The sequence below is a fragment of the Herpailurus yagouaroundi genome, unplaced genomic scaffold (assembly GCF_014898765.1).
Source record: "Herpailurus yagouaroundi ecotype Mexico unplaced genomic scaffold, PumYag 197, whole genome shotgun sequence".
Taxonomy (NCBI): Eukaryota; Metazoa; Chordata; class Mammalia; order Carnivora; family Felidae; genus Herpailurus; species Herpailurus yagouaroundi.
This window is the reverse complement of record NW_024412428.1, coordinates 13,615,304-13,628,908: the sequence shown is the minus strand read 5'-3', so window position 1 is coordinate 13,628,908 and position 13,605 is coordinate 13,615,304. Positions and strand designations below refer to the sequence as shown.

The following is a 13,605-nucleotide window of genomic DNA, read 5'->3' as shown; positions in this document are numbered from 1 at the left end:
CTTTTTCAATCCTTAGCTACCTAGTCTCTCCAAACAAAATTTTATCCTTCAATAGTTTATCTAAATTTGGAAAAAGAAAAACACATTTTAAGCAAATAAATAAACAGAAAAATTCCATTTGCGTTGGAATTTTAATAACATAACTACCATCAAACTTATAATAAATCATAACAACATAGAGCCATAAATATTTATAAAAAGCTGACTGTAAGATAAAACAAAAAGACAACTCAGAACTCTGTAGCTTTAAAGATTCCTCAGGACTGCCCTGGCACAAAGACAGCCCTAGAAACTTTGCTAATTCTACAGGGATCAGCTCCATTGTCCAAGAGACGCATTAAGGCCTGTAGAAGAGAACCCAGCTTTGGAGAGTGCTAGGCCCAGCAAGCTCCAGAGCATCATTAACTGTAATTATTTTCCTTTATCAGAAGTCTGCTACTGCTATGGTTGTCCTGCTAATGGATGAAAACAGGACATAGATCATCTTGAATTTGAGTAGTAGAGAAAAATGACAGATTAAAAGAAATTTTAAAGGCATGTCTATTTTTGTGAGTGTCCTTAAAACCAAGATTTTACACATCCATGGAAAAATTAATGATCTATAAAGATGGTTTCATAAGCTAATTTCACAGTATTATAATAAACTCATCCTACCTCAACTGTATTAAAGTAAGATTATTACTCATTATTTCTTTAAAAATATTTGATGGAAAGCAGCATTTCAGTTTAACAAATAGAATGATGGGAACTATTTTTTACAAACATACATTCTGTAGTCACTTAAATGAAGTATAGTTAATCAATTAACCACTTGAAATATTTAAATACACTCTGAATTATTTAAAAAATTCAACTTAAAAATCAAACTGAGAGACATGTTTATAATATTGCTTTGCTGAAACACTGAAGGAGAGTGCACTGCACAGAGTGCTTAAATTTCTCACTCTTCCTTTCAATCAATATCTGAGGCAAAGTTTCATCTCTAGGGCCCTTAATGGCAGGAATTCCTGGAGCCAGCAAATGAGTAATGTTAAACCTATGATTAGATGATGAGGCCATCAAAGACACTAGACCCTAATGCTACATTCTTCTTTATTTCTCTGAACTGCAGTAAAACCCAGAGCTAAAGAAGAAGGAATTTTAAGGTACTTTTTTTTCCCACAAAAGCTTTTTTCTTCTTCTTTTTTTTTAATACATGTGCATCATCAAGAACGTAAAAGGTCCGGATCTCTCCGAATGTCTCTTGAACTCAGGACTCTGGCAATAGGTAACAATTTTCAAATGCCCTGCAAATGAACTCCTGCCAGAGATGCTGTTTTCTTTATTCTTCATATTCTTCCTGGCTGAAAAGGGAGAAATGGACCTAATGGTTTCCCTATGAATATATTCTTCAAGAAAATAAACCTAAAGACTGGAAATCAATAGGTAAGTCTTGGTTGTTTTGTTTTTGCTAATATTTTAAAGGTGATCCTTTAAATATTGAAGCCATATTGTTGTTTATTTGGGAGTTAGCTGCAGCTTCAGACGGACCTCAAGGTCAGTAACTAGAAAGAGTTTAGATGTATTTTTCTTTCTATTGAGGAAACTAGGGATAAATGTAATAACTACTTATTACAAACACACATAAGCTGTTTTTCTTGTTCTCATAATACAAAATATTTAATACTTATATGAAAATCAGGATCACTCGGAGACTTGACTGAGCTGAGAAGACAGACCACTGGGTCCCTAATTTTAGTTATTAGAAAAATGTAATACATGTATTTTAATTTCTTATACATGCTAAGAAGAAAGAAAACCCCAAAACTATAAATTGTATTTTTGAATCTGATTATTAAAGATAAATAGCACAAGTAGATTTTTGGAATGTATCCTGAAATATACAAATTACCTTAAAAAAAAGGAAAGCCACAAGGTATTGTATCAAAGGCCATTCACTAATAAGCTATATTTTATACTCCGCTATTGTATGAAAAGGCTTTGCTTTCATTATCTCTAATCTAATAGAAGAAATCATTTAACAATAAATGTCAAAACTATAAATTCTACTATACCATTTTTAAATGGACACATGTAAAGAAGGGTATCAAAAATCTATAACAAATTACACACACACACACATATATATATATATTTCCAGATAGGAGACAATAGAAGGATAGGGATGGTGGGAAAGAATAAGATAGCTAAAGTGTGTGGAAGAAGGGAGAGGGAGACTATATCAATATTCACACAGTACGATCATCTATATAAAAATATCTTAATATAAATTATTTTTGTCATCTATAAGAGATGGAAGTTTTAAATATATATAAACAAATACAAATATATGCATATGCATTCTATGACTAAAAATCCTCATGGAGTTTAATGCAATCCAGTGAATGAGATTTCCTACCTGAGAACAAAGCAGCATAACGAGTTCAACCACAGACGTGCTGGACTTCATACAAACGAGGCCTGCAATGAAGAAAGGTTGAAACAATGAATCTCCATGGTAGAAATCATCATTCCGAGTTAATTAATTACGTGATTTTAACTTATCAAAACTTTCCTTAAAATAGAACTCCTAAAATAAAACAAATGGAAACATTCACATAGTTTTTATGACAATTTTAAAACATTCAGATATTCAAGAAGTTATAAAAAATACTAAAAAAATTGACTTCTTCATGCTTGGGTTATTTATTTGGTCAAGGCATTTCTCATATTTAAACAAGGTACAGGGTAGTTATTGAAACTGGTGAGCTTGTTAGAGCTACTTTTATTCCAAAGACATTTGCTATGTGACTGTCTCTAGAACAAAGGACAATAATCAGTGAAGATCCACCTAAATTTTCTTCTAAAAACACAAAATTAAAATAATTTACAAATAATAACACTCCCTCGGTTGTCAGTTGTTAAATGTTTTTAAAATATTTTAAAAAATGAACTTCACACACAAGTATCACATTAAGCTATGTTTATAAAATCTTCCACTGTTGTGTTTCCAAAGTCTCTGAACAGTCATCAGTAGAGAAAAGAATGAAATGTTATATAATTTGTACATAAATGGCTACTATTCATTGATCACTTACTATGTGCTGGGTACTGTGTTAAGTGCCTTATATACATAGCTCATTTAATTCTCATTTCTTTTTTTAATTTTTTTTTTTTTTTTTTTAGTTTTTTAAGTTTACTTATTAAGAGAAAGAGAGTGAGCACATGTGAGCATGAGTCAGGGGAGTGGCAGAGAGAGAATCCCAAACAGGCTCTTTGCCTTCAGCATGGAGCCTGCTGTGGGGCTTGATCCTAGGAACCTAAGATAGGACATGAGCCAAAATCAAGAGTTGGACGCTTAACTGACCAAGCCACCCAGGAGCCCTTTAATTCTCATTTTTCACTCTGTTACATACTATTACTATACTCATTCTACAGGCAGGAAAATATTCTTCCCACAAACAATTTAAACACTAATTATTCATCAAGACTTTTCCCAATCAAAAGGATCACTGCTGAATAACATATAATTAGAAAGCAGATCATGATTGGTAGTTTTTTAAAAGTGTCAGCAATAGAGGAAGATATAACTAAGAATTAATAACCATCTTGGGTTGAGAGTATGTAATCATGATGCTTCTTAATTAAAAAAAAAAGGGTTTTAAAATATTTTTGCTTTTTAAAAAAATTAATAGGTTTGTTTTTTCTTTTCATATGAGCACAAAAGTAATCTGTAAAAGCATTGTATATAGTAGGAAATGCCATGGTCTTACATTAGTTGTTGCTAAATGGAAAGTTGAGGTGGAGCCAGATTTTTCTTCTTAAGGTGATTTCAGTAAACAGTCTCAAATGCCTTCTAGGCTGTAGCATGTATATTTATTGTAGGTAGTGGATAAATACCCTTCTGTGCCCACTCTGCTAACAAGACTATCCTTATTGTACACATGACAGAAAAAGCTGTAAAAAGGCACTGGTATTCCATCTTATCAGATCTTAGGGCAGACAGTTAACTAATGAAATAAGAGGCAGATGTGAAAAGCTCATTTAAGAGACAATTGCTGTAATTGATCAGCAATTCTCATGCTCAGGAGCTAGAGAGTCAAAAAGATTAATGGGACATTTATCACCTGTTGGCTGCTCAACTATTTGACAAAACTAAAAGGCCAAAGGACTATGCACAGCAAAACAATCATAATTATGATATGTACTCCATATCAGTTTAGATTTTAGACTGCAAGCTATATAAAAGATAACTATAAAAAGAATTATTCACCATATATTTATTTTGCATATAATTTTTTTAAATACATAACAACTTAAAGTAAAAATTAGGAAAAATATGCAATTGCATTAATTTCTCAGACTCATTCTTTAAAGGAACTTCTAAAAGACTTCTATGTTACAAGAATGTTCACAATTTTTACAAATTCTGACATAAGGAAAAATAAAAAAATGTCCCATCAATGCCTTGTTCAAAGGACATAACAATAAATCAACAGATAGCCACACTGCAATTTGCAATCAGGACGGCCATTGGGATTTCAACTCCATAAAGCCTCACAACTTTATTAATGTGTTTTGTCTAATTGGTTTTGAACAGAAGGAACTAATGGATTCTCTTTTAAAGGAAGAAAACATCCAACTTTGACAATGAGAACACAAGCAGAGTCAATTCTGGAAAACTTATCAGCCTTCCAATTCTATACAATCACTTTGGTTGGAACTATTTCTAGTATTACTACAACAAATAGGCTAACTCCAATGTTTTTCATTACAGATACTAAAAATACAAGCAATGTCTGATGACACTCTATCCTTGCACACTTTCTAAATTAAAAAGTATCCATACCTGAAAGTTTAAGATGTAGAAATAAACATGGTTTTTTATAACTTTAATCATAAGCTCAAGAAAGCCATATTTATCTAGTGATGCTCTAAAGAACTCAGGTTGTATAAGCATAAGGCAGATATTTTATAAGTGTATATTTCAAACAGGTTGATTTTATCCTTTTTGTACCTGGCAAGAAATTCATAATCAAATCGACTCATCTGGCATCTACTCATAGGAGCACAGTACAGTGTTAGCATTGAGGAATTAAGACATTATCTATACCTTCCCATATGTCCCAAGTTGTTAATTCACATCTAAGATTATCTAACATTTACCAGGAGCTTTGTCATTTACAAATCATTTTTTATATATTTGCTATCTCATCTGATTCTCTTAACAACTCTTTGATTTAGTTATTATTACCTCATATGATAGATAAAATATGAAGATTCAGTGACTGGCCCAAGGAGTTTCCCTTAGTAAGTAGTGGAGCTGAAACCTGAATTCAAGTCACCTAACTTGAAAGGCCATTTAATGTCTTCTGCAGAGTTACGTAAATAATTCAACATGACTAGGATGGCAATATGTGGCTATGAGAAAGGTTATAAAGGTTGATTCCAACTGAGATGATTTTGACAGCTTCCTTGGAGAAGGCAGCATATGTTAGTCAGACGTGGGGGAAAAAGCATTATATTTAGCAAAAGCACAGAGGGGAAAGGGAACAAAAATAAATCTGAAAGACCTTTATTGCTTAGGGGAAGGATGAGTAGAGTATAGGAGGCATTTGAAAGTGGGACTGAGGCCTAGGGTAAAATTTAAACGTAAATAAAGATTTATTTATTTATTTTTTTAATGTTTTATTTATTTCTGAGACAGAGAGAGACAAAGCGTGAGCAGGGGAGGGGCAGAGAGAGAGTGAGACACAGAATCCGAAGCAGGCCCCAGGCTCCGAGCCGTCAGCACAGAGCCCGACGTGGGGCTCGAACTCACAGTGAGATCATGATCTGAGCCGAAGTCAGATGCTTATCTGACTGAGCCACCCAGGTGCCCCCAAACATAAGTAAAGATTTAAAGCAGTAAAATTACAAATGTTTTTGAAAGAGAAAGAATGTAGAGCAAGATACAAAATTGGGGAAATGTTACTAAGGCTAAGGTATGTATTCCGATTCTCTGATCACTTTTCCCACCCTCTCAGGGAGGTAGCCCCCAAAAGAGCTGTACACATGCGCCTCTCCAACAAAAATCTAGTTAGAAGTATTGGCCAGTTACTAGACTATTTTCATCAGCAAATATACATTCACCAGAATATTCTGACTAGAATTACTAATCCAATACTGTATACCATACAAGTTACCAGTATAAAATTAACACCTGGAGTGAAGAAAATAAATATGTATGTAAAGGAGATACTCAACAGTGAAGAAAACTGTCTAGTAATAGCTTTTGAATATATTGTGAACTATACTGTTGAAAGATAAAGTCAGCTGAGTGGCTAACATAGAAGCACTTGAGAAGATTAATTGGATGGACAAATTTGAGGTGGCCCAGATGCAGGAAGTAAAGAATGAAAAGATCTGAGTAGACCACCATCCAAAACACTGGCAGTTCTTTTGGGTTCCCACTTACTAGGGGTTAGAAGTCAGCTTTATTTTCAGAACTCCACTTCCCTACCATAAACAACAAAACAAAACAAAACAAAACAAAACACCCCACCAAACCCCATTAAAATGTAAGATGAATGGAAAGTTAAAAGTTTGACCTTTGGGAGAAAGCTATCTTTCTTTAACTCAAGGAATACTGAAAGGTCCAGTGATGCTGTTTTAATACAGAGCTGTCAGACTCTTCTGCGTCAATCTGTGAGTCTGATTTCATGTATCTGTAGAATTAGATCAAATTAAAAGAACCCTTAGCTTCAGAATAGTATGGAGGAATTCTCTCTCTGGCAGGATGTTCCTCACAGTGGGAGGTAAGGGGTGTGAAGCCTTACAGTGATAAGCAAGGAACCACACTCCAGCAAGGAATCACACTCATAGGTGGGACTCATCTTTTAAGCGGTATCAGTGTTCCTTCAGCAAGGGTCCTCTACCAAGACAGGAGACCTACAGGCATCTATGACTAAGGCAGTGCTCTGAGTATGCTCCCAATAAATACCAATTAATGAATAAATCTGGAAACCATCATTCACTGAGTAACTGCTATAGATGATAGAGGAAAAAAAAAAAAACGTAAGATTTGGAGAAAAATATAAGAGTATTTTGGAAGGGACAAGAGCCCAATTCATTCAAAAAGCATTTATTGAGCTTAATGTCTAATGTGTCAAATACCATGTCAAGTACTAAGTATAAAAAGAAGTAAGGAAAGTGGCACAGATTTTATATACAAATAATCATGTATAGAATCCTAGGAGGTAGACAGAAAGTACAAAGTGTTAGAAGCCCAGAAAGGTAGTGAGCAACTGTGCTGAGAATTTACAGGGCATGCACTATGTCATTTGGAAGATGTCATGCTTATCTAGGTAAAAACAGGAAAGAAGGGAAAGTCATCTGAGGCGACAGAAATATTAGAGGTAGAAAGAAACAAGAACTAGATAGTAAAATGGGGTTGGAGTATTATGTTGCCTTGTGCAAAAGATGGAAGGCAGCAAGTGGAAATGAAGACAGAGAGAGAGAGAGAGAGAGAGAGAGAGAGAGAGAGAGAGATTGAGGAAGCAGGACCATATATGGTATGTATTCCTAGTGTCAACAGGGAGCCCCTGAAGGATTCTAAGCAGAGGGAAGACAGAATACCATCTATTTTGGGAAGATCCCTTTCTGTAAGTGGTAGAGGCAGAAATCCACAACTGTAGAGTCCAGTCAAGACAATGTGAGCCTGAGCTGAAGGCAGTGACAAAGCAAATAGAGGCAGATGTGAAAGTCATTTTGGAATGAGACGAGACAGTATTTCAGACAATAGGGTAGGAGGTTAAACAGCAGGGTACAGGAGCAATGAAAGTGTGAGTGGTGAAGACTTTACCTGAGCTACAGATAACAAATGAAGCAGCAGATATGTGGAAAGAAAGTGCCGAGTTTCATCCTGGACAAAATTAGAAATATAGGCAAAAAATTAATGTTGAGTTTTAGGAGTGTATGTTTTTTAAGTATAGATGTTCTAACTCTGACAAACCAAATATAAAGAAGTCAGGCAGAGAGCGTGGTGTTAAAGGAAACATAATTATGTAATTTTTAGAAGAGTTCCTACCAGTAGTTTTAAAATCTAGTTTTCTATTTCTCCTCATAATAAAATATCCAAATTAATTTTCCATCTAACAGACATGACTATTCTGATAATTTGAGTTTTAAAAATCAAGTCTTCCCAGGACTATTTAGTTTTTAAATAACTTTCTAATGATTTTAACTTTCTTAAATTCCGAAATTAGTAGAGATTGAGGGACACTGAAATGGTTGAAATAGTTTCATTTTAGTAACAAATGTGGAATAAAAACTACAGACCTTGAAAGGAATTGAATAGGCTTGCTATGCTTCACTTGTTTTAGCCTCAGTGGTCCACAGCTGCTAATTTCTTTGAAAGTCTCTGTTCCATGCAGTTTTCACAGTGTATTATAAAGCATTCTAAAATACAGTATACACTGTATACACCATATGTATATCTGTGTCTATCGTTTATGTCTGTTGCAATGCTTACACATCTCTATCAGCATAATAGCAATGTCCTTTTTTGGCTTCCAAACCAAATGCTTTCTAAAGCATTCTAAAATACACTATACTGTATATACACCATATGTATATCTGTGTCTATCATTTATGACCTCTGCAATGTTTACACATCTCTATCAGTATAACAACAATTTCCTTTTTTGGTTTACCAATCTTTTACTTTCTTATCTGCAATATGAAATTTGTTTTTCTATTTCATCACTGTGTTATGCCCCTGTATGTAAAAACTTACTTCCAGCTTTACCATGTAAGTCATCTGAACTTATTAAGGCCAAAACGTAAAAATTAGCAAAGGAGGTAATTTGTGTGACTTTCTCATTTAAAACCAAAACACCAAAACCAAATAAAAAAACTTAATATTAAACATCCTTTGCAATAATGATGATGGCTTGAATATTAATTATTATTTCTACAACTAATATTAATATGTGTATATGTAATATTACTGCTTTCATGTTTCAAGATTTCATGTTATTTCAAAGATTTTAATGTAAAACTGTATTACGAATGGAAACAATTATAATATTACCTTCCAGAAACTAAAATAACATTAAGTTCATTTTCTAAGTAAAAGCTTTTTAAGTGTAATTAAACTATTACAGTTTATTTCTAGATTATACCTTTCAACTGAAAAAAAAAACCACCTCGAAATACTGTAGAGACAGTGAGAGTTCATTCATTCACTAATTTACTTCAGTTCACTAAAAACTAAGATGCCAACAACTTATGGCAGTCTTAATGTCTTTAGAATAGGAACAAAACTGAATTCTCTATATATCAGGGGTCAGCAAACTTTTTCTATAAAGGCACAGGTAACATATTTTAGGCTTTGGTGGCAGCCATAAATTTTTGTTACAACTACTCAACTCTGCCAATGCAGAGCAAAAACAGCCACATAACACATAAAACAAGTCGGCTTGGCTGTCTTCCAAAAAATCTATTTACTCATCACAAGGTGTGTGTGTACATGTGCATGTGTATGTCTGTGTGTAAAGAAGAGAGAGAACACATACATATGTGCATGCATACATCTATAGATTTTTTAAACTGCGGGGATAATTATTTTCGATTATATATCTATGATGCTTTATAATTTAAAATCCAAGCAGCTTTGAAAAGCAGCTTTCTTGTAAGATTGTTGCAAACTTAATTATCAGCATAATTTCACCTAAATAGTGTTGGCACTATTCACAATCTTTATTCCACTTAGTGTGAACATCCTTATGTATCACTGCAGACACATTAATGTGCTTGATTAACGAGCTACCCCATACTCTCCTGAAGATGCTATGAAATAATACATATAGGTACCTATTACCTTTCTTTTTAAAAGAAATTATTAAGTTTATTTATTTATTTTGAGAGAAAGAGAGAGAGATCAGGGGAGGGGCCGAGAGACAGAGAGAGGAAGAGAGAGTCTCAAGCGAGCTTCACACTGTCAGCACGGAGCCAGAAGTGGGGTTCGAACCCACAGACCGTGATGTCATGACCTGAGCTAAAAATCAAGAGTTGGACACTTAACCAACTGAGCCACCCAGGTGCCCCTTACCTTTCTTAAATCCCAAGATATCTGCAGTACAAGACACATCTGGTCTAAGGTTTTGAATAAAGCATTTTAGGCATTTAGTAAAATTTTAAAAAATGGGACAGCTTTGTATTTAGTTATTTATTTTTTATTTATTTTTTAATTTTTTATCTTTATTTTTTATTTTTGAGAGAGTGCAAGCGGTGGAGGGGCAGAGAGGGAAAGGGAGACACAGAGTATGAAGGAAGCTCCAGGCTCTGAGCTGTCAGCACAGAGCCCGACTCGGGACTCGAACTCAAGAACCGCAAGTTCATGACCTGGGCCGAAGTCGGATGCTCAAATGATTGAGCCACCCAGGTGCCCCATAATGCTTCATTTTTTTAATGGATTTTTTAAACGTTTATTTATTGTTGAGAGAGAGAGAGAGACAGACTATGAGTTGGGGAGGGGTACGGAGAGGGAGATACAGAACCTAAAGCAGGCTCCAGGCTCTGAGCTGTCAGCCCACAACCTGATGTGGGGCTCGAACTCATGAGCAGTGAGATCATGACCTGAACCGAGGTCAGACACTTAACCAACTAAGCCATCCACGTGCCCCTTTAGTTATTTATTTTTAAATGTTTATTTAATTTGAAAGAGAGAGAGAGAACAGGGAAGGGTCAGAGAGAGAGGGAGGGAGGGAGAGGGAGAGGGAGAGAGGGAGGGAGGGAGGGAGAGAGAGAGAGAGAGAGAGAGAGAGAGAGAGAGAGAGAAATCCCAAGCAGCCTCCATGCTGTCAGCACAGAGCCTATATGGGGCTCAAATCCAGGGACCGTGAGATCATGACCTAAGCAAAAAGCAAGAGTCAGATGCTTAACCAACAGGTGCCCCTAAATGTCACAGCTTTCTAAAAGTGAGAAATTGGGGGCTCCCGAGTGGCTCAGTCAGTTAAACATCAGACTCTTGCTTTCAGCTCAGGTCATGATCTCATGGTTCATGAGTTCAAGTCCCACATTGGCTGCATCAGTCAGATGAACCTCACTTATTTTCAAAATAAGTGCATAACTTATAAGTTCAAAATAAGTGCATAAACTTTATCCAGTAATTATAGGCTTAAATTGCTTAAGTACTCTGAGGAAATAAATAAGACCTTCACAAAGTTCCTGATCTGTGCTCAAAGCAACAAATTTTCCATTTTGACCCAAGCTCATTTTCTTTACTGAATTCTGCATTTAGGGCATAATATTAAATAGAGATAAATAATTAATCCAGTTCTATTCATTCTTAGTAATAAAAGAAGAAGCTCTTGGGACCTGGAAGAACTTGGAAGTTCCTTTTTTTTCAAGTTTATTTATTCTGAGAGAGAGAGAGAGAGAGAGAGAGAGAGAGAGAGAGAGAGAGAGAATGAGAATGGGGGAGGGGCAGAAGGAGAGGAAGAGAGAAAATATCAAGAAGGCTCTTCCCTGTCAGAGCAGAGCCTGATGTGGGGCTTGAACTCACAAACCGTGAGATCATGACCCGAGCCAAAGTCAGACTGAGCCACCCAGGCACCCTGAAAGTTCCTTAAATTTTTTACAACATTGAAGATACTCTCAAAAGTTACAGAAATTATTTATAAGCATGTGATTCCATACAAGCAATAATTTATTGGGAATATATACCATGCACTATATAAACAAAAAAAAGTATAGCTCATTGAATTAACAAGATTATTTTGTCTACATCAATCAAACTCACATATCCATAACTCAGAGTGATGTCTTAGAGTCAAATTATATAGTCATATACCAGAATACAATCCAATAATGATGCAGTAAAGAAATCAGCATGTGGATTGCTTAGCAATTAAAAAATAACACTTCAAGTATAAATATTTGACCTACTTATAAACTAAATGCAAATGTTGCCTTTATTTCTTCCAATCTTTCTTACAATAATAGAACTATTACAAATATCAATTATCTTTTGAAACAGTATAAACAAGGAAATCAAGAAAATGGAATCAAATAAATAACCACAAAAATGTCTGTGAAAAAGTAAAGAGCTAGTAATTTCCAAGAGTTAAAGATTTTCAATGATTCAGTATTCCACACTTACTATATGCCAAGCAGAAATACGAAACAGATATGTTTCATGTATTTCAGAAGCCTACATTCTAACAGAAGTTGCATGCTGATAAATCTATTTAATGTGAAGAGACCAAGAGTTATCTCAGAACCGTTATAGGATGTTGACTTGGTAAGCAAGATACATAATGTTGTTAAGATATTCCTATTATGATTACAAAAATATGGTGGAAATAACAACAGGAAATATTTAACTTGAAGTAATGTGCAGTTATTAATTTCTTAGAAAAAATAACTAGAGATCACTCCAAGATCAGCAGTCACAAACAGTATTATTCAATTTGTGAAACAGAATCTGATATGAGTAACTTCCTCGACTCTCATCAGTGTATCTACCCCTGAGATGTCTCTCTATACCAAAACAAGTATGTAAATAGAAAACACATTTAATACAAGAATATTTTCTGGCTTAAACGTCCTAAAGTAAAGCTTTTTAAAATTACCTGCCTAAACTTTTTAAGGAATTAGTTTCAAACTGAAAATAATATCCTCAGAGAAAACTGTCTTTGGCTGGATTTAGTGTAAATTAGAACAACCCTATTCATACTCAATACTCCTATTGAGTATGGAAAGAAGAACATTTTAGGCATGGGTGAAAGCACGTAGATAATGCATTATAGGTCATAGTTCCATATGATGGAGAAAAAGGAGAAAATCATCCCCTAGCAGTTAAAACTGATCACAAGTCTAAATTGTAGCTTTCGTGGATTCTATTACACACATTAGACTTTATTTTATATACGAGCCAGTAAATTTTGTTAGCTGGATACCAAGCAAAAATAGATTAAAAGCACTGATACTACATGGAGGGGCAGTGTATATACAAAATAAAGCAGTGAAGACAAAGAAGTTACACAGGAAAATAGCTTCGAAGGAGACACAAAGGGATAAGCTTAATCTTCTAGGAAATGTTCACGTGGCTTATGAATAGCTGAAACAAAAAAATAACATGAAGTTGACCAAAATCTCACCATGCATGGCATAACTTACACCACCTTGGTTTCTATTACTGTATAGTAGAAACATTAAAGATGAAATCACTATCTTACTGTCCTTGGCTATAATGGGACCAGAAACAGTAAATTTATAAATTTGGGCATAGTGAAATGCAGTCCATTTAGTTGGAAGAATACTAGGACGGTATGAGGTGAAGTCTGGGAAAAAGTTACAGGAAACCCAAGATGCTCACTTGGTAAAATGAAGAGGTTCCTGGGGAAAGAGTTACTGTGGAAAGGGCTTGTTTTTCTTGTGATCCAGAGCCTACGTAAATTGCAGTAACTTCAGCTAATTAAGGGGTGTCTGTAATGTGGAAAACTGTGTTTTGATATCTGAGAAGTACAGACTGGAGGATGAGGGTCAAGGCTAATGTGCCCTGAGCCTGACCTCAGTATCAGAAACTAGAGACCTGGCACAACAAATCTGGACAGCGGAGGTTATGGACTAGGAAAAAGT

At 34.9% G+C, this 13,605-nt stretch overlaps 1 protein-coding gene across 11 annotated transcripts in view; it reads right to left on the bottom strand.

Moving 5' to 3' along the window:
• Positions 1–13,605, bottom strand: part of NBEA (neurobeachin) — a 689,863-nt gene that overhangs the window by 359,213 nt on the left and 317,045 nt on the right. For all 11 annotated transcript variants that reach the window (XM_040448178.1, XM_040448180.1, XM_040448182.1 and 8 more), the window contains one exon: positions 2,399–2,460. In XM_040448178.1, the coding sequence (XP_040304112.1) occupies positions 2,399–2,460 (62 nt within the window). The remainder of the gene's footprint in view (positions 1–2,398; positions 2,461–13,605) is intronic.